At 53.3% G+C, this 23,617-nt stretch overlaps 1 protein-coding gene and 1 long non-coding RNA gene across 5 annotated transcripts in view; one reads left to right on the plus strand and one right to left on the minus strand.

Moving 5' to 3' along the window:
- The window catches only part of MAN1C1 (mannosidase alpha class 1C member 1), a 152,638-nt gene that overhangs the window by 102,308 nt on the left and 26,713 nt on the right, over positions 1-23,617 (plus strand). For 2 of the 4 annotated variants that reach the window (XM_086328636.1, XM_086328632.1), the window contains exons 3-5: positions 16,179-16,294; positions 18,674-18,754; positions 23,061-23,155. In XM_086328636.1, coding sequence (XP_086184762.1) covers positions 16,179-16,294; positions 18,674-18,754; positions 23,061-23,155 — 292 coding nt within the window. Of the gene's footprint in view, positions 1-1,941; positions 2,088-10,505; positions 10,597-16,178; positions 16,295-18,673; positions 18,755-23,060; positions 23,156-23,617 lie in introns of those variants that run through there. The other 2 variants (XM_086328634.1, XM_086328635.1) reach the window with 2 other exon arrangements.
- Positions 333-1,063, minus strand: LOC147377425 (uncharacterized). The gene is made up of 3 exons (XR_015137741.1): positions 943-1,063; positions 690-761; positions 333-559 (listed from the first exon to the last, which is right to left on the minus strand). It is a non-coding gene; the product is annotated as an uncharacterized LOC147377425 (long non-coding RNA).

A 23,617-nucleotide genomic window follows, 5' to 3' on the forward strand; every position in this document is an offset into this window, starting at 1 on the left:
CTCCAGTCCAGGTCAGGATCTGCTGCTGGATCTGGACCCCTTGCCCGGAGCATCTCCAAGCCCTTAGCTGCGTGCACTCCCCCTGCCGCAGCAGGAGTCCTACAAAGTGCCCTCCCCTGCAAGCTCTCGGAGAGATTTGAAGCCACAACACCAGCAATGTGTTCCCTCACATCTCATCTTATTAGCCCTTCACGACACTCCGCATTAGAGAAACTGAGGCTCAGAGAGGCAAAATAACATGCCCACAGTCATGCTGTAATGGGTGTATTTATTTAAGGTAATGCGAGCTGCTGTAACAGATAAACCCAGAGATTATTGTATGGATTGGGAACAGACATTTATTTCTTGCTTGTGTAAAGTCAAATGGCAGGAGGAGGGAGCCCCACCCATCACGGTCCCTCAGGGACAGGGTAACAGAGGCTCCGTCATCTTCAGATTGTGACTCCCAAGGTCACCTCAGCCTCGGAGGATCCCACAGCAGGTTTCACGGACCAGGGCTCAGTCTGTATGTAACTTACACCCATATTCCACTGGCCAGAACTGGGTCAGAGGGCCCCACCTAAAGATAAGGGAGGTGGGAAAAGTGGGGAGCGCAGTGTCTGACTGGATGGTGGTTCCCCCCCAACGGCTCTGCCCTGAGGAGGGGAAGCATGACCACTACTGGGCCTAATAGAGGGTGTTTTTCTTACACAAAGGCCTGGATCGAGTTTGATGAGAGGCGATCCCTGAGAATTCAACAAGTAACCAACACGCACTAAGACCTGGAAGAAGACACAGGATGTCCCTGACCCTCTGAGGTCGTAAAGGCTGCCCCCGCCTTCAATAAAGCCTGAACGCCTCAGCCTGGCAGTCACTGACCTTCACAGGAGGACTCCCTTGCAGCACTCCCTCCCTCATCCTGCTCCCCACACGCCCTGTGCTCCACCCTGGCCAACCTCTCACCTCAGGGCCTTTGCATGTGCTGTGCCTTCTGTCTGGAACATCCTTCCTCCACCCCTCATCCCTGCAGACTCCCACTTATCCTTCCTGATCCCAATCAGAGGTCACCTGGGAGGCTTCCTAGTTAGGAGTTAGCTGCTTTGCCAGCATTGACCAGAGAGCTCAGTACCAGGCACCACGTGAAAGGATTTATAGGAATGAGCTCAGTCGTAACCTCCTGAGCCTATGAGCTGGCTATCCTTTTTTATAGATGAGGAACCCAAGACTGAGAGGTTCAGGAACCTGCGTGAGGTCACAGAATGGGTGGCAAAGACGAATCCCAAACCCAGGTCTGTACACTCACAGCTGAGACTTAACCACTGGGTCAACTTCCGCCTTTTATTAGCCCCTGTCAGAATGCATCACAATTATTTGCTTACTTAATAGTTTGCTCTGAACTTGCTGTCTTTCTGAGAAGGCAGCTGCAGACTCCCTGAGGGCAGAGGTCACGGGTAATCCATCCTGGACTCTTCCTCACCGTTGCCATCATGCTGAGGTCTGGGTGGCAATTTTTTCTCAAATAAATCCCTCATCCTCTGAGAACCAGGACCAGAAATTCTTCAGATTATCATCTGTCATAATCCCCTGCCTGCTTGCCTGTCAGTTTTTGAAAGTTAACCTGAAACCATTTGAAAATGATCTGAGAGTCACAGCCCAGCCTTCTCCATGCATGATTAAGTACGATGGCTTTTTAATGATTTGAGCTGCGCCTTCCGTGGATTGACAAAAATGGATTACCATACATTTCTGAAAACTGTGCCGCTGAAATCAGATTTTTTTTTTTTTTTCATTTTCTCACTCATCCTCGCAAACCTTTGCTGAGAATGACAAATACTTGGGCTTTAATTGTTTAGTCGCATGAGGGTGGCGCCTGAGAATTCCGAGAACTGCTCTCACTGGGAAAGCCTTGAAAGGCTCCCAGGTTCGATCTTTGGGAAATTGAACTGTGTGTTTTCTCTGAAGCAGAGGGAGTTGTCTTCTGGGCCACGGCACGTCTGCTGCATTTGTGAATTGCGTTGGGCTCCAGATCTAAAACAGAAGCAGTTCTCACCCAGGAAGCGTGCTCAGGGCTGTCGCACCAGGAATGAGAAGTGGGTACACATGGGCAGGTGGGTGAGGAGCTCTCCCTGTTTCATTCATGCACGGACCCTTCCCCTCCTGCTCCCTCTTTCTACCAGACTCTGTGCCACATCAAGCCACCCACATCTTCAAGGGGGATGTTATTAGTCCCTTTTGATAAATGCAGACTCGTGGCTCAGAGAGGTTAAGGAATCTGGTTGTGGTCACATAGCTGGTAATACACAGAGCCAAGGCTCAAACATTTTGACTAGAAGCCTATGCTTTTTCCATTATTACTGTTGCCTATTAAAAGAAATCAAATAAAATCAAGTGAAAGGTGATTCAGAGGCAATTACTGCAGCTGATTTTCTTATTTCTTATTTAAAGGAAAAACAAACTTCCCTGTCCACCTATTAATGCACTCTTTCTAATAATGTGCATTACCTGACATTATCCCCATTTCACAGATGAGGATGTTGAGGTTTATGTGGGTAAACCAGCTAACCAGAGATCACACAGCTAGAAATAGTAAGGTAGGATTTGTTTCTACATCTCCCTGACTCCAAAATAAATTCCTCACCTCATCCTTTGTAGGAAATGAAAATCTGCCCAGAGGGTCCCCCATCTCACTTAGGTGGTCAACCCAGATAGGTCTGCCAGTGGGAAGCCTGTGCTACTTTCTGTGTAAAATGCATACAAATGTCCATTTAGTAAAGGGGAGGGGTTGGGGTGGCTTCTAGCAGATTCTGAAAGGGGTCTATGGATTAAGGAAAGGGAAGGTCTCAGGTATCTGTGGAGGAGGGGGAGCCAGCCCCCTCCTCTTCCCTGGATGCTGAGGGTGAATCAGGGGGGGCCGTCATGGACCTGATGGGAAGAGGGCCAGCTGGTCTGGCCTCTGCCCCTGCCTGCTGGGCTCCTCAGTTCTCTCTCCAGGTTAATTTGTTTATGTTGACTCAGACCCTACTGCGCACACCTGGTATGAGAGTGTGAGTGTGAGTGTGTGTGTGTGTGTGTGTGTGTGTGTTAGTCGCTCAGTCATGTCTGACTCTTTGTGACCTCATGGACTGTAGCCTCTGTCCATGGGATTCTCCAGGCAAGAATACTGGAGTGGGTTGCCATTTCCTTCTCCAGGGAATCTTCCCAACCCAGGGATTGATACCAGGTCTCCTGCATTGCAGGCAGAGTCTTTACCATCTGAGCCACCAGGGAAGCCATCGTAGATGGTCTCAAGATGAATATGGCAGGATCTCTGCCTTCCAGGCTCCTGCTTGTTAGAGAGACAGACCAGCAGGGACACTCCCAGAGTTGGCCTGGCCAGGTGATCAGCAGTGGGACCCAGAATGGTGCAGGGAGAAAGCATCACTACCTCGAGGACATCTGGGAAGGCTTTGTGGAGGCTTGTCTGCGCATCAAGGCAGGACTTCTACCGGGAGGTACCAGCTGCTTTCACACAGGCACTGCTCCCTCCCACAGGTGGCAGGTGCCGCCACGCCCTGAGGAGTTGGCCTGGGGGTCTTGTGGCTGTGGGCACCTCTCTGGGACCTTCTCAGGCCCTCTGAACCTGGCCAAGTTTCCAGAAATTGCACAGAAGCAAGATGACCCACCAATGAAATGCAGAGTCTCTGAGGCAGACAGACTGAGTTGAATCCTGGCTCCCCATTCATCAACCTTGGGAACCTTCCATGACCTGTCTCAGCCTCAGTTTCCCCACTTGATAAAGAGCAACACAATTGCACCCTCCTCAGAGGGTTGTTGGGAGGCTGTTTAAAGAGTGCCCCCGTCTGCCTCCACACAGGTTCAGTCGAGGCTGGCTGTGGACAGGAAGTGGTATGATCTCTGACCCTCAGGGTGGTTCTGCAGGGTGGAGGTGTGGTTGCTCCATTGTACAGATGAGGAAACTGAGGCAGCTAGTGAGTGGGGCTCCAGGGCTTGGCCCGTCCCCTGCAGCTCAGCCGTCCAAGCGACGGGAGGGGCCTTCGGCCGGGGCACAGCTCTGAGCCAGGCTCTCCCGGCACTGCCTCTGCCGCCTCTTTATGCTTCTTGGGGTGAATGGGGCCTCTCTGATCTCCTTGCTTCTCCCCTTTCCGGGAGGCGTCATTCATCTTGTCATCACAGCCTTGCATCTGTGCCTCTTGGTTCTGGCCTGCAGGCTGTGTTTGCCGTGGTCAGTGCGTAGCTCTGTGTGCCCACCATGTATATACAAGATGACATTGTGACCTTGCGTCCATGGGCCTGGGAGGCCCTGGCACTTTCAGAGGGCAGCTAAGGGCTCCCCTCAACGGGGCTGAAGTGAGGTGACGGGCTGATGTTGCCGTGTGCTCTTGGTTAATTCTCCTTACCCTGGACTGATAAATAGCCTCCCACCAGCCGGAGGGTGTCTCCAGCTGCCTTCAGGGGATCTCAAAGCAGAGGCCCAGGTGCTCCCTGCCTCCCTCCTACTCACCCTAAGTGACTAGAGGGCACTCCCCAGCCAAGATGGGCCGCTCCCGGGATTATTCTACCTGGAGTCTCCACTGGGTCCCCCTCAAGGACACTCTTCACACAACCGCTTATGTGTCGCTTTAAAACACCAGGCAGCTGGGGTCCCTAAGCCATCCACACGAAGCTTCCTGAGCCCCCAAGGCCCTGTGTGGTCCGGCCCACCACCCCTCACCACCCACTATGTTCCCTCTTTCTCACCAACCCAACCCACACCTGCTCTCTGCTGCACAAGCAGGCCAAGACTTCCCCGCTCCGTTCTACTTGCTGTGTATCTGCCTGGCCTGCCCCGACCCCCTCTTCCCTCCCGTGCCTCCTTCAGGCCTCAACTCAAAGGCTTGGCCATGCCCCTGTTCGCTTTCCCTCTACCGCACGCGGTCCTTTGTAACTCGGTGCCATCGTGTGATACCTGGCTGGTGTCTTTCTCCCCAACCAGACCTTCAGCGCCTTGAGGGTGGGGACCGGGACTGTCCGCTCCCCACTGTGCTCAGCACCAGGCCCAGCCTGACTCCACAGTGTGTTTTCGGGTAAATGAATGAACCTGGGGCAAGTGACTTAATTCTTGAAGTTTCCATCTTTACCTGTAAAAGAGGGACAATGATAGAGTTTTCACAAGGCTTAAAAAAGATGTGTGTAAACATATAAGGCTGTGCCCAGCACGGAGCGCTGTCTACAGCTGTTCTTGTTAACCTCTGTGGTTGGCATTTAGGAGAATCCCACATCCCACAAGTGAACTTCAGTTGGGTGTCCTCCCTGGGCCAGGATTTCAGAGATTCATGGACTTGGGGTCTGCCCTCCCCCTCCAACCCCCTCCACACCTGCCACCATGTTAGGAACAGCCTCTGGTAGGGGCCCTGGCTCTCCAGAGTCTTCATCATCCAGATGGGAGGCAGTGGGTGGAGGGCATCATTCAGGAGATCTCAGTGACACCTTTACTCTCCAGGGCCTGTGCCAGCTTCAGTTAAACAGGCTTAGATTCTGCCCTGAAGACACTCACTGCCTGGGAGGGACTTGAGAAAAGGACACAGATTTCTGTAATGAAAGCTGAAAAGCAGTTCTTTTAATAAAAATTCAGAGGAGGATGACTTAATAAAAATTCAGAGGAGGATGACCTCAGGTCCAGGTGGGGGCAATCAGGGATGTCTTCATGTAGGAAGCAGCATTTTCTCTAGGACTTAAAGTAGACATTGGATTTGGCCATCTGTGGAGACACTTTGGGTTAGAGGAGGCACGTCCAAGCAGACATAATAAAGGTCTGGAAGGTAAGAAAAGGTGGACCTCATAGAGTCTGTAGTCTAGCTAGAGTACAGAAAACATGCCAAGACTATTAAGAAATAGGACTGAAAGGGCGTTATATCAGTCATCTATTTCCAGAATAATGCCATGTAAAAAATTACTCCACAGTGAGTGGCAGACAACAGCCAGCATTTATTTTTTGTTCACGTGGCTGCAAATAGGCTGGGGTTTGGTTTATCTAGGCTGCGCTCAGCTGGCTCAGGTCTGCTCCATCCATCTGTCATCCTTCATGGACCAGTGACTGTTTGAGACTTGTTCTTCTCCTGGTGAAAGGTGGGCACGCAGGAGGGCAAACCCACCCATGCTAGCTTATTTCAAACCTCTGTTCAAGTCATGTCCACTAATCCCACTGGCAAGTCTCAGGGCCGAGCCTAAAGTCAGAGCCGATTTTAATTCCCTTCCCACCATGATGCCAAAAAAGGTTACATGGATAAGACCAAGGCTGATGGAATAAGGATGTTTACCCTTCCCATGGAGGTGAAGGGACAGTACTGAGCAATCGTCTAATTTGCAGGGGCAAGCCAGACCATGGAGGGACTCTGGGTCTGCCCTCAGGAGCTACACAGAGCAGCGGTTGGGTTTAAGGTGTCTTGGGGTGAGCAGCCAGGACTCCGGCTTTTGCCAAGAAGTGTGTTAAAAATGCCAGAGTGCCTGGCCAGCTTGGTCCTGCCTTCCTGAGAGCCCGCAGCTCCTGCCTGCTTGGCACGTAGGCTGTGCCATCCTTTCCTGCTGGGCCAAGGGTATGCCTTCCTCTGCCAGAACTGAGCCTTATGATAACAGCCCTGTGCACAGAGCACCTACTGTGTGCTGGGGGTATCAGATTCTCTGGTACTGAGCGCCTGCTGAGTGCTCTGGTATACATCCATCTCAACTGGCCACTCTGTCCTCAAAAGGAGGCCCCATTGTCCCATTTTTTCTGAGCCCCAGGGAGGTTAAGTCAGTTGCCCATGATCACACAGCTGGGAAAGGATGAAGCTGGGTTAAAACCAAGTCTGTAAAGTCACGTGGTCTGAAAAGTCTGGTTACAGCTGTGAGCGCCCTGAGTTCCAGCTTCTCCATCTGCCTTTCTTCTCTATGAGGTGTTCTGAGATGAAGGCAGTTCAGAGCTTGTTACACAGCACTGTTGCAGGGAATTGTCTGAATGCCAGTTTCCAGGTCAGCCTGCACCCCCAGCTCTTATTTAAAAGCAAACGAAACATTAACATTTTTAAACACACCCTGTTTTCCAATGAGGAACCCTGTCCAGCAGGCTGCTTCAGTGAACCGTGTCTGGCCATTCGTCGCAGTAAACGTCATCCGGCGGTCAGCCACAGCAAGCATTCTCCAGCCGGCTGTGGCTGCAAAGCGTGGCATGTGTTTGGGAAGGATGCAGGAAGCCATTAGTTCCACCAGGGCCCTAATGTCAGCAGCTGCCCATCATGTCCCTCTGACAGTGCTTTCCTCGGATAACTGGCTGCTGCTATGAGCACTGTGTTTTCTCTGAGGCCGAAAGAGCTTGTGAAATGTTTGGAAATCCCTAAGAAAGTGCTGTGGGTATTGCCACCAGCCATTTATTCATGCAGCAGCCATTTGTTCTTGCCTTCTTGGTGCCTGGCCTAAGGATGGATGCTGGGGCTCCTGGGAAGAGTCAGACCCAGCCACTGCCCTCCAGGATTCACGGGCAAAGATGATTCATGGGCAGAGATGATTCACGGGCAAAGATGTCAGATGCAGGGTGGACCGTGCTGTGACGGAGGCGCCTGCTGCAGAGCGAGTTGGGCTTGCAAAGGAGGGGGCGGTCAGCTCTGCTTCGTGGTTCTGGAACATCCTGAGAAAAGACAGCGCTCGCATCAGCAGACACTGCAGGGTGTTTGGGGAGCTGCTAGTGGTCTGCTCTGGGCAGAGCATCACGTGCAAAGAGAGCAAAAGGGAGGTGAGACTAGGGAGGGTGCCAAGCCTGGACCACAGGCACCCTGCACACTGTGCCCAGGACTTTGAACTTGAAGAACAGGAGGCTTTGAGAGCTTTTTAAAAGGGCAGTGATACAGTCAGATCTGATCACCTTTTATTAATCAGCTTCTCGTAAGAACATTCTGTTGGATTCCAAGAATATTTCCTTAAAAATATCTTTAGTCCTTCCGGAGGCACCAAGAAACCTTTTCCTGGAAATACTCAGCCCCTGAACACAACTTTATGTAATCCAGGAACTAATCATTATGGAAAGCTTCAAGGAAAAAATTCCTCCCGGAGGAAAACAAATAACCCAGACCTGATAAAAATGGGGAAGTCCTCATCCCTAAAATATTTTATGCAGCCAGAAGACCTCAGTTCCGTTCAGTCGCTCAGCCATGTCCGACTCTTTGTGACCCCATGGACTGCAGCACCCCAGGCTTCCCTGTCCATCACCAACTCTTGGAGTTTACTCAAACTCATGTCCATCCAACCACCTCATCTTCTGTTGTCTCCTTCTCCTCCTGCCTTCAATCTTTTCCAAAATCAGGGTCTTGTCTAATGAGTTAGTTCTTTGCATCAGGTGGCCAAAGTATTGGAGTTTCAGCTTCAGCATCAGTCCTTCCAATGAATATTCAGGACTGATTTCCTTTAGGGTGAACTGGCTGGATCTCCTTGGAGTCTTCTCCAACACCACAGTTCAAAAGCATCAGTTCTTTGGTGCTCAGCTTTCTTTATAGTCCAACTCTGACATCCATACATGACTACTGGAAAAGCAATAGCTTTGACTAGACAGACCTTTGTCAGCAAAGTAATATCTCTGCTTTTTAATATGCTGTCTAGGTAGGTCATAGCTTTTCTTCCAAGGAGCAAGGGTCTTTTAATTTCATGTCTGAAGTCACCATCTGCAGTGATTTTGGAGCCCAAGAAAATAAAGTCTGTCACTGTTTCCATTGTTTCTCCATCTATTTGCCATGGAACAATGGGACCAGATACCATCATCTTAGTTTTTTGAATGTTGAGTTTTAAGCCAGCTTTTTCACTCTCCTTTTTCACTCTTTCACAGAAGACCTCAGGTAGTTTTAAACAATGTGCTTTGGGGTAGTGGGGATATCGCTTTAATTCATCCGCATAGAAACCCATGTGGCAGAACATTCCAGCTACTACTGCTGCATAGCAAATTACTCCAAAATTTACAGCTTAAAACAGCGGTCTTATTATGCTCACAGATCCAGTGAGCTAAGAATTCAGAAAGGGCACAATGGGGACAGCTTATCTCCCTGCCAGGATATACAGCCCCTAACCTGGGAAAGCTTGAAGGCTGAAGGTAACTTGATAGCTGGAACCTTCTGGAAGCTTTTTCATTCCCATGTCTGGAATGGATGCAGACTGTTGACTGGAAGCTCAGATGGGCTGTCCATCAGATAGCGTACGTATGGCTTCTCCACGTGTTCTCTCCTTGTGGGCTCTCTTGGGCTTCCTTACAATATGGTGGCTGGTCCCAAGAGCCAGCATTCCAAGAGACAGGAAGTCGAAACTGCCTGTTCCTTAAAGTCTGGCCCTGAAAACTAGCACATCATCCATTTTGCTTTGTTCTGTTATTCCAGGTAGTCACAAAGTTGCAGCCAGGTTCAAGGAGAGGAGCTGTGGGCAGAGGTTCTCTTGTGGGATAGGATGTCCTATGGCATCCATCTTTGGGAACTCAACCTGCCCCACAGCCACGTTGGTTTCTTTGGAAGCTGAGAAAGACATTTGTGTTGTTGCTTTACAGATTAAGAAAAGTCTCTGGATTGTATGATCAAATTAAATGCAACCATTAGTATTTGGCTCTGGGGATATTGTGGTAATAGGCTACGCCTTGGGTGATTTTTTTTTTTTCTATCTAAATGTTCTTTCTGGAGCTTATGTTGCCCAGCCTGACCCATTTCTCTTTGCTAATACAATGTCACATAAAAACCTCATCATCATTAATATGGCAGAGTTGGAGAAGTGATACAAACCACAGTCCAGCAGGGCAGGGTGGTTCATGGCCAGGCAGCCCTCAGGGGAGGAGAACGTGGGGTCCCAGGGTCCTTCCCTTGTAGAGCCTGACATAGAGTGAGATAGATAGCTCTGTGCAGGGCAGTGGTGTGACCCGCTCAACCATTCTGGCCAATCTGGCCACAGCCTGCTGGGAGGGTCTCCTCTGTCGATTGGCACCAGAACCTAGAGCACAGAGTTAAGCTTCCCTGGACGTGGCCACCGAAGATGCCCACGTGATAGGTTCAGTCTGTTCAACCCACACATTTACCTTTAATGCCTCTGGGTGCCAGACTGTAGCCGAACATGGAAAGATATGAATGAGCCACAGCCCCTTCGAAGCCTTCCCTGCCCCGGGAAGGGGCCCCATTATTCCTAAATACTCGTCAGGCACCTGTGATGGGCAGGAATTGTTCTAGGCAGTGGAGGACTGCAGTGCACAAAACAGAGCCTCCCCTCCAGCAGTTTACACTCTGTTGGGGAAGACGGTAAACAGGGAGGCAGACCCCTGTGTGACGTTGCCAGGGATTAAGGTGCTGAAGATAGAGAGAGGGAAGAGCTATCACAAGTGCCAAGGCCAAGGCTCTAGGGCTTGGAGGGCTCCAGGAGCAACAAACAGCTGGCATGAAGATAGGGAGGCCAAGCGGAGAGAGGAAGCCGGGGCAGGATCACAGCCCTCCAGGCAGGTGGGGAGCCCTGGGGGTTTTGAGCAGAGGAAAGGCGTGACACGACTTGCATTTCTGTAGGTGGGAGGCCGGAGGACGTGAGGAGCGGGTAGAGGCTGGACCTCTTATGAAGACAGAGCCACCAAAATCTGCTGCGGGACCAGATGTGGGGGTGAGAGATGAAGAGGCAAGGGCTTGGGGCCACAGCTCTTGGGAGGAGGGGGTTGGCATTCACCGAGGGGAGAAGACTGTGGGAGGGACAGGTTGGGAGGGAGGGGCAGGATTTGCCTTCAGACAAGTTATAGGCGAGATGTCTCTAGATCTCCAAGTGGAAGTGTGAGTAAGGCCTTGTTGAATAGTGCGTCTGGGCCGGAGCTTGAGGTCCTGGGTGGATATTTAAATCTGGGAGTCATCAGCACCACGTGGATGGTATTTAAGCCGTGAGGCCAGATTGAGTCACTAAGAAAAGGAAGTAGAACAGACGAGAGGCCCAAGGACAGAGCCCCACGCTTTCAAGGCCTGGCGATGAGGAAGAACCAGCGAAGAAGCTAGAAAGAAGCAACCACAGGGTGAGAAGGAGAAGCAAGAGGAAGAGGAGCGTCCTGAAGGCCAAGACCCAGCCCAGAGCCAGAGCAAGGCCAGGGAGTCCATGCAGGAGATGGGCCAGCCGGGTCTCCTCCCTCCTGTCTGCCCACTCCACTGGCAGCTGTCTCTTGAGCCTGGAGGCGACCCTGCTGCAGGCTGAGCCCCTGCTGTTACAGAGGACAGGGCAGTAAATTGACAGCTCCATTATGGTGGTGAGAGTGGAGCACTTGTGGAGATGAGAGTGCACAAGCCTCGAGGGTGGGCCCCGAGGGGCTGGTGAGGACGTCTCAGGGAGGGTGAGACCTCATGCAGATTGTGGGGGGTAGGATCACTGTGGCTTCCTGGCCGAGGAGGCCCTGGGTGGGCTCTAGATCCTGCAGGAGAAGGGGGGATGGGCAAGGCAATTCTTAGCAGAGTTTGCAGAAGTATCACAGAAGTCAGGGCAGGTGCTGAGGCTGCAGGGAATGGTGGATGGCATTGGGGTTGGGGGCTCTGGCCTTTGGGGTAGCAGGGAAGGGGTGTGAAAGAAGCCCTGGGAGCATTTGGCCTCAAGGAACTCACAGAAGGTCACCCGAATGGGAGGTCTGGGAAAGTTCTATGGAGGCTCTCTGGGCAGGAAGAGGTTGGCTGGGTGCAATCAGAGAAGGCTGCCAGTGGGAGGTGACCTTGAAGAAGGTGAAGGCTTTGCGTATGCCCAGATGCACAGAGAAGCTCTCTTGTCAGAGGAGACCACACATGCAAATGTAGGGAGGGCAGAGCACGCAGCCTGTGTCCAGGAAGCGGAGCTGGATGGGAGATGATATTAGCCAGATCCTCTGGACTCAGACCCAAAAGGCCTCACCCCCTGTCCCTGATTGTTGCATGGGTACTGCAAAGCCTTTGCAGGTTCCTGAGCTGGGGAGGGGCACAGTAGATCTGGTTTTAGGAAGACAGGTAAGGTGACAATGTACAGGGTGAATCAGAGAGGCCTGGGAGGCAGGTAGACCTTTTCGGAGGCAGGTGTGCAGCCAAGTCCGGAGAAGGCAGTGGCACCCCACGCCAGGACTCTTGCCTGGAAAATCCCATGGACGGAGGAGCCTGGTAGGCTGCAGTCCATGGGGTCGCTAAGAGATGGACACGACTGAGCGACTTCACTTTCACTTTTTACTTTCACGCATCGGGGAAGGAAATGGCAACCCACTCCAGTGTTCTTGCCTGGAGAATCCCAGGGATGGGGGAACCTGGTGAGCTGCCATCTATGGGGTCGAACAGAGTCGGACACAACTGAAGCAACTTAGCAGCAGCACAGCCAAGTCAGGGGTGGGAGGCAGCGGACACAGGTGGGACCCATGTGACGCTTTTCCTTTAAGTTGAGGTCAAGACTTTTACAAGCTGTGTCTAGTGCCCCACAGGGTGGTGAGAGACCAGTAAATGCAAGAGTATCACAAGGCCTCAGTGACCCTAGAAGACTTGGTGGAGGGGCTGCCCAGGGCCAGCTGGGGACAGAGAGGGTCACATTTTTGCTTGTAGGGGCAAGCTCACGTGTACCCATCATCGTGCCAGCTCCTTTTCATCCACCGCCCCATTTAACCCTCCCAGCAGCCTTATCAGGTTGGTCCTACTGTATTCATCTTGCAGATAAGAAAAATGAGGCTCAGCGAGGTACAGTGACTTGCCCTGTCACACAGCTAGTACCTAATGGAGCCAGAATGTGAACCCATGCCTCCCTGGGCCAGGCCAGAATTTCAAGGTGAGCTAAGGGACCCCAGAAATAAGAGCAGTAAACTGATTCGTTAAGCGCTTACTCCAGGCCAGACATGTACACGTGCATTTAGGCTGGGCATTATATGATACCCTCGTCCCAGCTCAGGAACCTTCAGTGGCTCCCCAGTACCCTGGCCCAGGGGCCTTTACCTCATTTTACAGATGAGAACTTTGGCACTTAGAGGGGATATGTTGCTGCCCCAGCCTGGAATTTGAACCCAGAGCTGTGGTTTGTTTCTTTGTTTTTTAACAGACCCCACTGCCTCTATTCCTGGAGGAGGAAATGGCAACCCACTGCAGTATTCTTGCCTGGAGAATCCCATGGATAGGGCGAGCCTGGCAGGCTACAGCCCATGGGGTCACAAGAGTCAGACACCACTTAGCGACTGAACCACCACCACCACTGCCTCCTGCCCCGGCAGAAACAGGAGCCAGCGGTGTCCTTTGTGAACAAGAGTTCAGAGCTAGAGCTGGGGGCGTGGGCTGCTGCAGCCCAGGGAAGCTGCCGAGCCAGCTGCCTGACTCTCTGCGCCCCTCTGGCTCTTTCCCGACAGTCTGTGGGCCTGTTGACTGAACAGACAGACTCTTTTTCCATGGGGGAGCTACCCCAGATGGGCCACAGGTGCAGATACAGAGAAGGTATCACGCCTTCTCTCCTGCCTGGCGGCCGGGCTACCAGGTAACCTCTGGCCTGAAACGAAAAGCTTTCCAATAAGTGACTTGCTGGCCTGCGGCCCAGCAGGGTGGTGGCTGGGGGCGGGGTGAGAGGAAGCTGAGAGCCAGGGCAGAACCCTGCCAGCAGATCTCTTAGTGAGCGGCCTCGGGAGTGTTTGGGAGGACAGCTGATCACGAGGCTCCCTGGCTGCCCTCCCGGCCCAGCTGAGGTCCCGAGGCCTCTGGGCTCAGGGTCAGACCAGGAGATGGAGGGCCCACGGGGTGAAAACACCCAGCAGCTGGGGGACAGGATCCAGAAATCAGATACTCTGGGCCACCTCGCCCTTGGCCCTGAAGGACACGCAGCTTGGGCTTCTCTTCTCCTCACTGATCAGAGCAGCTTCCTGGCCCCACCAGGAAGAAGGCTCAGCTAGCAGATCTGAAATTGTTTCCCAGCGAATCGAGACGCCCTCATACAGAAAACACATTACATGTGGCCCAGCCTTGGGCTCCTCTCCTCCCTTGGCCTAAACTTGAAGGAGATCTCTCTGGGGTCCTCGTCTATGAAATCCTGGGGTGAGGCAAGGCGGGGATCTCAGGAATTCCTCCAGGCCCTTAAGAACTCAGGTTTGAGGCCCTGTGGTGAAGGGAAGGCATCAGAGCCCGGAGCGTGGATGCCAGGCCAGCACCCTGGGGTCTGGGCATGTCTCGTCCGTGTGTGACCCATCTGTGTCCCAAGGCCTGAACACCTCAGGAGGGTCCAGAGCTCCCACGAACTGTGTTCAGCCTTGGACACCTGCCTGGAAGCAGCCGGGATAAACCAGGAAAAGATCGACTTTGTTTGGCTTCGAGTGTGTTTTCCTATTAATGCTTAAGTGTGGGAGGGGTTGATATTCTGGAAATTCAGTTCAACCCAAATAGCAAAGCCATCCCAGGACACACGTCTCTGGACTGGGAAGTGAGTCGTTTTACCCCACCCCCTGCCAGCCCTCCCCACCCTCTACTTTTCCTTGCAAAACCCTTCCTCCTGGAAATGGCTCTTTAACCTCCAGACTTAACTTTCTGCCAACTTCTCCTGGGTCTACCTCCCATCCTTTTCCAGGACATGCCTTTTATCTGACCTTGCCCAGCTTAGAGAGGTGGTTAAGTGTTTGAGTTTCATAGGCATTACTCTGCAAAGTCAACACAAGTGAGCAGTCAGGGAAGCACTAATTAAGGAGATCAGACATTAGCTCTGAATGCAGGAGGGCCCGCAGAGCCGTGCTTCAAACTCAAGTGGGGCTCCGCACCCGTTGGCCAGCTCTGGCAGCATCTGGGGGAAGGAGTACTCTGAAGGAACAATACTCCTCTTAAGTTACCCACTAGTCCCTGAAGGAAATTGCTGCTGCCTGTGATGGCTGTAGTACAGAGTTGATGGGAGCCTGCCATCTCTTCCAGGAAGCCCTCCAGGTGGCACCAAGCACATCTCTTTCTCCCTCCTTTCCTCCTTCACCATCCTCTACAAGCCATGCTCTGTTGTCCCACATGGGGAGGTCTTCCTCATTGCTTTTCTGTCCGGCTTGTGAGGGGGAAACGGTACAGTGTTCTCTGCCTTTACTCCCAAGACAGGAGTCTGAAGCCCAGGGGTGGCCATGGACTCTTTAGTCTGTGTATGTGTTTGGTTTCTTTGCTCAAACTGTCTTTCCTTTTTTTTTTAAGGCAGAAATAAATTTCTGGTTATAAAAATAATCCATGAGCTAGAAGCAATCAAAAAGCACCTGTAATCTTCACCCTCAGAGATAACCACTGAATCACTTCCTGCCAGACTTAATTCTGTACCAGCTTGTCCATACTGGCAAACAGTAAAGAAATTATACTCTGCTTTTTTGTGGGGTTTTTTTGCAATTTAATTTTTTTAGCTTATCAGATCCTATGGCTATCTCCCCAACTAATAGTCTTTCTCACTTGTGTGAATGTATGCATAATGTCCTAGTTTGTACATAAACCACAATTAGTATAACTGATCCCCTATTATTGGACTTGGAGCTTTTTGTTCCCCAACTTTTACCCATTATATTTGGGGCTTTCCTGGTGGCTCAGATGGTAAAGAATCTTCCTTCAAGGTCTGCCTACGAGGCCTGGGTTCTATCCCCGGGTTGGGAAGATCCACTGGAGAAGGGAATGGCTACCCACTGCAGTATTCCTGCCTGGAGAATTCCATGGACAGGAACTTGGTGGGCTACAACGGGGTCACAAACAGTCAGACACGATTGAGCAACTAACACTTTCACTTCACTTTTTCACCCATTATATGTTACTGCAATAAATACCTCCCTGGGTAAATATTTATGAACATCTATTTTCTTAGCATAAAATAAAGAGTGGAATTGAGTCAGAAGACTAGCACATTTTTTAAGATTTTGTCGACCAAATGCCAGTTCACCCTCCCCTCCCCTCACCCTCCAGCATCACAGAAAAGTGGTAGGTACCGCCTGGTGCTGATAGCTGGCTTGCTGGCGGACATAAAAGTGAACCAAGGTCTGGGAAGCGGCTCAGCCCTTGGACTTGTCTCCCCGACCCACCACCCCCTCTTTGCTGCCCTGAGGAGGAAGCAAAGGGAGGACTCTGGATCCCAGATGTGCCTTTAAAGGCTGGTGACCCTGGAGTCTCCCTGAGTTGTGCCTGGGAGCCTGCCCAGGTATTTAGAGGAGGCCTGGCGAATGATGGCTTATGGTTGGGGTGGAAAGGATGAGAACGACCCTGGGTCACGCCCTGCATCCTCTGTGCCTGCAGGAGGCCTCAGCGGGGCCACGGTCATCGACTCCCTCGACACCCTCTACCTCATGGAGCTGAAGGAGGAGTTCCAGGAGGCCAAGGCCTGGGTCGAAGAGAGCTTCCACCTGAATGTGGTGAGTCCGAGACCTCCTGGGCTACTAGGGCTGGAAGGGGCCTGAGAGGTCAGCCACCTGCTCGCCTCCCATCTCTGAGACCCAGGCTGCCCAGCAGGGCATTCTCAGAGCCAGGGCTCCCAACACTCTGTGCCAAGTGCCCTCCCCTGTGACCAGCCTTAAGGTGGGGATGTCCCACAGCCCATGAGTATCTACCAGCCTGAACTGCAGGCACGTTGCTCCCACCCAGGAAGCTCCTTCTGGGAGTAAGTCTGTCAGACAGAACAGCTGCAACAGGGGAAGCGACTCTAGGAAGGGAGAAGTGGCCATCCGCTTGGACCTGCCCTGAGCCGGAGTGCCCATCTATATGTCCCCACGCTGCCCTCTTGAGACAGGTGAGGGGGCACGGAGGCCATCTGGTGTGAGGCCCAAGGCCAGGTCTGGGGCCCTCTTGGTCTCCAGCCTTTGCAGGCAACCCTGCTCAGGACCTCAAGGACCAGACCCTTGGGGAGGGAATGCTCATGCGTATGGATGGTACAGAAGCCTTAAGTGCCAGACGCCTGCCTCTCCCAGTGATCTCCCAGCCTGGGCTAAAGTGACAGATCCATCCTGGCAGTCTCAGCTCCCCTCAGGGAGAGGCCGTTTAGGTGGTCTGGGGAGCAGGACATGGAGACAGATGGTGGGGTCACGTCAAAGCCCACCGTCAGGCTCCAGCCGGGGCTCCATGAGTGACAGGTCCTGCTGTGAACTGAGACAGCTCCTGTAGCTCCTGGCAGAGTGGACGCCTCTGCTCTTAGAGGGGCCCACGTCACCGCGGAGCAGGGCAGAGAGACAGGGTGGAAGAGGTCTGGCAGAGCGACACTACAGGGGACGGCTCGGCCCGCAGGCTGGGAAAAGTCATGCGACCTTCCTGGACCTGAGTTTCCCACCCGAAAGATGGGGCGATGCTGGTGCCTAATGCACAGGCTTGTAAGGGTGGATGACCATGGAGGGTTGTAAAAAGCATTTGATAACACACTGTAAAGTCCACTGGTGATAAAGTGATGCCATCATCCCTGTGGTGATTTTGAAGCTTGTTGTGACTTCTGCCCAGTCTGCGTGAGGTGAAGACGTGCAGAATCCTGCCATTTCCTACGGGAGCAGAGGCGGGAGAAGGCAGGAGTGGCTCCATAGCCCATCTGGCCCCTTAGCAGATGGTGGGAAGAGAGTGGGCCTCAGGCAGCTGCCGGAGGGGCCGGGTGGTGGCAGGGCTGGGGAGCCTAGGGGCATTCAGGCAGCCCGGGGACAGTTAGGGAGTGTCCCTGGAAGAAAGCCAGGTGGGGGCTCTTCACCTCTCTGAGTCTGGGCTTTCTCATCTGAAAGGTGGGTGTGATGACTTCACCAAGGACTGGAAGGCAAAAGAGAGGACCAGCTTTGCAAGTGCTCTGTTAGTGGACAAGCTCTCCCAGATAAAAGGATGGCCGTCATTGTCATCAATAACCAAAGACTGCAGTGTGGGAAGCGTGCAAAGGGAACCCTCGGGAGCAAGGGGGGGATGATAACAGGTACCTTTTTGGAGCCACACCCAGCCCTGGGCAGGCAATGGGCAGGCCTCTCCCCTGCCCCAGTCAGCATCTGCTGTCCACCCGCTCAGGAAGAGGAAACTCGGAGCGGGAAAGGCTGAGTATCTTGCCCAAAGTCCCAAAGCCAAGTGAGTGGCTCAGGTGGGAAATTAAGCCAGATCTGGTCCTTAGCGTGATGCCCCAATACCCCTGCTTCGCTGTCCAGGCTTCAGAAAGAAGACGACAATGTTGAAGGCGAGTGTGGGTGTACCCTGAGGGCTGCGGAGCGGAGGCTAAGAAAGTGCTGATTGCCTGTCAGAATCTGCCTGGCAGCCCTCCTTTTGCCCCAGAACCTCCTCTGAGAACCTTCTGCTTGCCCTGTCAGCCCGAAGAAGGGCCACACCAGCCTCCTGCAAAGCCAAGGGGGCTCCCTCAGAGAGGGGAGGGGGCCAGACTGGGAGAGGATTTGCCGGTCCTCCGGCTAAGCTTCAGCCGGCAGCTCCCCCGGCGCGTTCTCAAGCTCCTTGGAGAGCAGCCAGGCATAACTTTGCTCCGATGGCCTCTGGCAAGGGCCAGGGAAGGAAGCCAAGCCCAGTGTTTATTTGGAACTCTGTAAATGTGCGGTAGCTGCCGCCGGGCAGGTGCTGATCCCTCTCGCCTTTTGCTCTGAAAACCCTCACCGTGGGGAGCCTGACCTGCTGGGCAAGGGCTTGGAGCCTGGCCCAAGTGTGGCCAGGCCCGTGGGGCAGAGGCAGTGGGTGGCAGGTGTGACCTGTCTCTAGGGCCCAGCAGGCCCCAGGGAACCCTGCAGGGATCTCATGAATATCCCCTCTGCCCTCCCCATCTTTCTGCCCTACAGAGTGGAGAAGCATCCTTGTTTGAAGTGAACATCCGGTACATCGGAGGACTCCTCTCAGCCTTCTACCTGACGGGAGAGGAGGTGAGTTGGCCTCTTGAGGCCCCTGGGTCATCCTGGCTGAAGAGGGCTTGGGAGAACACCAACCCCACCCCCTCATTTTATGAAGAAACAGGGGTTTCAGGGGATCCACATCCCATCTCCATAGGGCCACCTACAGATTCTTCCTCCTCTTCTGTCCGGCGCGTCCACTCTGCTGCTCAGAAGTGGCTCCCAAGTGGTGGTAAATCTTTAAGGGCAGCTGCTCCTGGGCCAGACACCAGCTCCAGGTCTCAAGGGTGTGACCAGGGAGGTGGGCAGCCACTGCTGGCCACTCAGCCCAGGCCAGCTGCGTTGGCTTCCAGAAGGAGAGCCTTGAAATGAGGCGAGAAGGTGGAGCCCTGGGCACGGAGTAGAAAAACCTGCCTGTCACCCACACGGGGCACCTGCCTGTGGCTTTGAGCAAGTTCCTTCTCCCGCTCCTGGGCCTCCTGCCTTCCCCTCCGTGGGGTGATCCCAAGCCCATGGAGTCAGAGAGCTCTTGTGAGATGGGACGAGAGGGAAAGGGTTCAAACCCAGGGCTGAAAGAATCCAGAGCCCATGTTCTCCGCACTGTAAGGAACCCTGAGATCACAGAGCGGGGACTTCATCCCTTGGGAGTGTCCGAGGATTGAGGGGCAAGGTGGCTGAGTCCCCAGCACATGGGTCACCCATCAGTCATGTCTCCATTACCCAGAGGGCTGCACTGCTCTGCACATCACTGCTGTGTCCACTTAGAGACAAACAATGGTCCTGCTCCCTGCCGGCGGGGAGCCTCTGCCGCCGCTGTCAGAGGAAGTCACTGGGTTGCCCTGGATGCCAAGGGTGTGGAGGCAGCAGTGAGCCCTCGATCTCTGGTCGCTCAGAGCCCCTCTCCCTCAAGCCTGATCTCCTCAGCAGAGGTTCCTGCTTGTACCAATTTGTCCCCAAATGATGGATGTGAGAGTTGGACTATAAAGAAAGCTGAGGGCCAAAGAACTGATGCTTCTGAACTGTGGTGTTGGAGAAGACTCTTGAGAGTCCCTTGGACTGCAAGGAGATGCAACCAATCCATCCTAAAGAAAATCAGTCCTGAATATTCACTGGAAGGACTGATGCAGAAGCTGAAACTCCAATACTTTGGCCACCTGATGCAAAGAACTGACTCATTGGAAAAGACCCCGATGCTGGGAAAGATTGAAGGCAGGAGGAGAAGGGGACAACAGAGAATGAGATGGTTGGATGGCATCACCGATTCAATGGACTTGAGTTTGAGTAAACTCCGGGAGTTGGTGATGGACAGGGAGGCCTGGCGTGCTGCAGTCCATGGGGTCGCCAAGAGTCGGACATGACTGAGCAACTGAACTGAACTGAACCAATGGCCCATGGGAACCCTGCGAGCCACCTGAGGCCTGAATGTCATTTGAAAAACCCCAAGACAGGAAAATGACATGGAGTCGAAGAAGGCACCAGGCTCTGCCCAGGCACTCCCCAGCCTCCTGTCCAGGATTGGGGAGGAGCAATACAGCTCAGGGCCCACCGTGGGTGTAGGACCAATGATTTCTGGGGGGCAGAGCAGGCAGTGGGGTGTGGTGTGAGCGCCGTGGTCCAGGAGGCCCCAGGAGAGTCCGATCAGCACAGAGCCCCTGAGCAGGCAGGCTCCTGGGTGGTCAGCACTGCCCCGTCCCCCCAGACACGCCTCACTGACCCCTCCCTCCACGTGGCATAGACCAGGCTGCCCTAGCAGGTATGCAGACCAAGAGCTAGAGAGCCATCTGGTGCAGGTCACACAGGCTCCTGTGGCCTTCCTCCCGCGGCCTGGGTCCTAGCTCTTGCTCAGCCTGGCCCGGCATCACTGCTTGTAACCAACCGGGACTTGGCCACACGAGGGTGAGGACGCCCTCCTCTCTCCTCCTCCGTCTTGCCCACAGTGGGTATCCATGGGGTGGGCTGTTCCTATGAGTGTTTGTGGAATGGACGGTGAAGGAGCCCCCACATCCCTTCCGGTGCTGAGGTCTTTCTTGCCACAGAGGGAACCTGCAGGAGGTGGAGCCCCTGAGACTCCGCTCCCAGGAGAAAGACAAGTACAGCCACAGCCGCACCGAGTGACATGCGGAGCTCACTTTACAGCTTGTATAGCACATTCACTTACGTACATCCTCTCATCTGATTTCCAAAGGACTCTCTCTGAAGCAGCCAGGGCACGCATCACTGTTGCTTTGTGCAGAGGAGGCTCAGAGACAGCACATGGCTCACCCAAGGTCACACAGCTGCCCAGACGGGAGATCTGAACCTGGGCTTTGACTCCCAGTCCAGAGCCCTTTCCGCTCTGCAGCACGTAATCTGCCGGTCTCTCTCACCCCTGTTCTGGAACTAGGAGGCCACTGCCCGTTGTTTACCGTGACTGTCTGAGGCCAACTCTCTCTGTGTTGGTTAGCGTGTGGCCTGGAAAAGAGCCACATAACATAGCTCCACAACCTCGGGCAAATTACTTCTCTGAGACTCAGTTTTGTCTTCCCCAAGGCTGTTGCAAGGATTGAAGTTCACGTAGATAAGACGCATCATTTCCAAACGATAAGGAGGACGGGCTTTCTATTCCCCATGGTACTACTCCTATCTACACAGTCCCCCAGCATCCTGCCTGGGATGGTTGAGACCCTGCTGAACCAGTCGGCAGGAGGGCCTTCCAAAGGAGGAGATGTGGTTTGCTGGGAGAGAGGAGCATTTCAGAGCAGTTAGCTTGGAGTCCTTGAGCAGAGGGCAGCCTGGAGCCCCAGCCTTGCGTGAGGGTCCCCATGGGTTCCTTTGTGCCTCTGTGCTCAGCCCCCCTGGGGGTCAAATGAAGATATCAGGACCTTCAAACAAGAGCCCCTTGTTACTGAACCGGTGGCTTCTGGGATGATTCGAGGCTTTGGAATCTGGTGTCTAGACAAACTCCCTTGGGATTCTGCTGTGCTGCCCCTGTCCACACTTCTAGGACCCACTGTCTGGCACTGGACATTATCATCTCGCACCCATCACAGCCAGTCCCCAGGTGCAATTCGTCTGTCTCCCTCCCTCCCTCCCACCCTCCTTCCTAAACAAGAACCACACCTGCTCCACAGAGCCCTCTAATCCAATCCCAGGTGGTGTTCACAAACTCCTTCTCCACTGTGGTCCCCAGACGGCTGTCTGAGAGGCTATAAATTGCATCTGTTAGACGGAGAGGCCTCAGGAACGCTTCGTCTTGCAGCAACACGCAGTGGGCTCCAGCGCACTGAGACCCCCTTGGAGCCCCGAAGGGAAAGGAGATGCTTGTTGTCTCACCAGGAGTGGTTGCCTGGGGACTTGCATCTCATCTTTTTAAAAAATAAATAACCTTTTTGTGGGTTTGCTTTTATTGTAAATAGCACAGAAAATAGAGATAAACCGAAAGAAGAAAATAAAAATCCTCCATGAGCCTAGTCCTTTGGGAAGACCACTGTTAATATTTCAGTGTTTTCCCAACCTCTCCTCATGCGAAAGTTGAATTACACCATTGTGAAATATTGTCTCTTAATAGATCATAACCCACCCTTTTTTTTACTATAAAATAACCATCTGCAACATCACTTCAGTGGTTGCACTTAAAAGCCATAATTTCACCATTTCCCTGTTACGTGATATTTAGTGTATTTGCCTTTTTTCTACTATTGTAAACAACACTGGAATAAGTAGCCATAAAGTTAAGTTGTTGGAAATTCCTTGATGATTTATTTCCTCAGAGGGTCACAGGTGATTTTGAATTAATCAGAACAGTTTGAGCAGCCCAGAGCCTTGGGCAGGGCCCCTGACACCTGGGCTCCCTAGCCATCATATCCCTGGGTTAGCCACTCACCTTTGCTGCTGCAAAACAGAAAGGGTGTTCAGAATGTCAGGGGGAAAGGCCCTTCCGCTGGGTTTATGGCGTGGGCGAAGGCAGAGGTTTGCTGAGAAGCGCCCGGAAGCCAAGTTGGGGAGCAAGGCCTGGAGCCCCCAGTCCAGTGCTCCTTACGTTCTGTCTGAAGGTGCTTCCCGTGTGCCCAGCCTGGGCAGCGCTGACATTGGTGACCCGCTGCCCTGATCGCTCCGTCTTCCCGACAGTCACCCTAGTCACAGCATAGTCACTGAGCCTTCCTCCTGGTCCTGACACCACAGTAGGTACTTTACAAACGTTATCTGATTTTCCTGCTCCAGCAACCCTCTGAGGAAGGTAGTAGGGTCCTTAATTTATAAACACGGAGGGGAATTGAGCCAGGAAGTCATGGAGTCAGGTTCACGTCCAGGCCTGTCTGACCCCAGAGCCTCATAAACCTCCCACTCTGGGTGTTTACAGGTATTCCGGATAAAGGCCATCAAGCTGGGAGAGAAACTCCTGCCAGCCTTCGACACCCCCACAGGAATCCCAAAAGGCGTGGTGAACTTCAAAAGGTAGGATGCCTTCTCGTTTCCCCTTTGTGGCTTTGGCTGCATCTGCATGGAAACTGAGGCACAGGGTGGCAGGTGGGGGGCGGGGTGGGGTGATTCTGGTGCGGGAATCACAGGGAGTGGGTGGCATAGTGAAAGCCAGCCTTAGCCAAGGACTCACCTGATCTTCGTGGTGTGGAGAGCAGGGTCGCCGAGCCTCTGGGACCCTCCTGTAATGCTGCCATGACTCACAGCCCCACAGCTGTGCCCCAACCACCCGCCTCCTCAGCTGAGATGCCTGGCCAGGAGGGTCATCACACCTCCCACCATAGGCAGGAACCCGCAGCCGCTGGGGAGTCAGGACCATGGACAGAGGGACCTTGGTTTGCTGACCCTCACCCTCAACCCCTTTCAGAGTTAAATCTCAGGAGCCCTGAGGGGCTTCTTGAAACATCGACCCCATGGAGGCTCAGACTCCAAGGAGGA

The sequence above is a fragment of the Bos grunniens genome, chromosome 2 (assembly GCF_055505025.1).
Source record: "Bos grunniens cultivar Pamir isolate PY7600 chromosome 2, Bosgru_T2T1.0, whole genome shotgun sequence".
NCBI classification, from domain to species: Eukaryota; Metazoa; Chordata; class Mammalia; order Artiodactyla; family Bovidae; genus Bos; species Bos grunniens.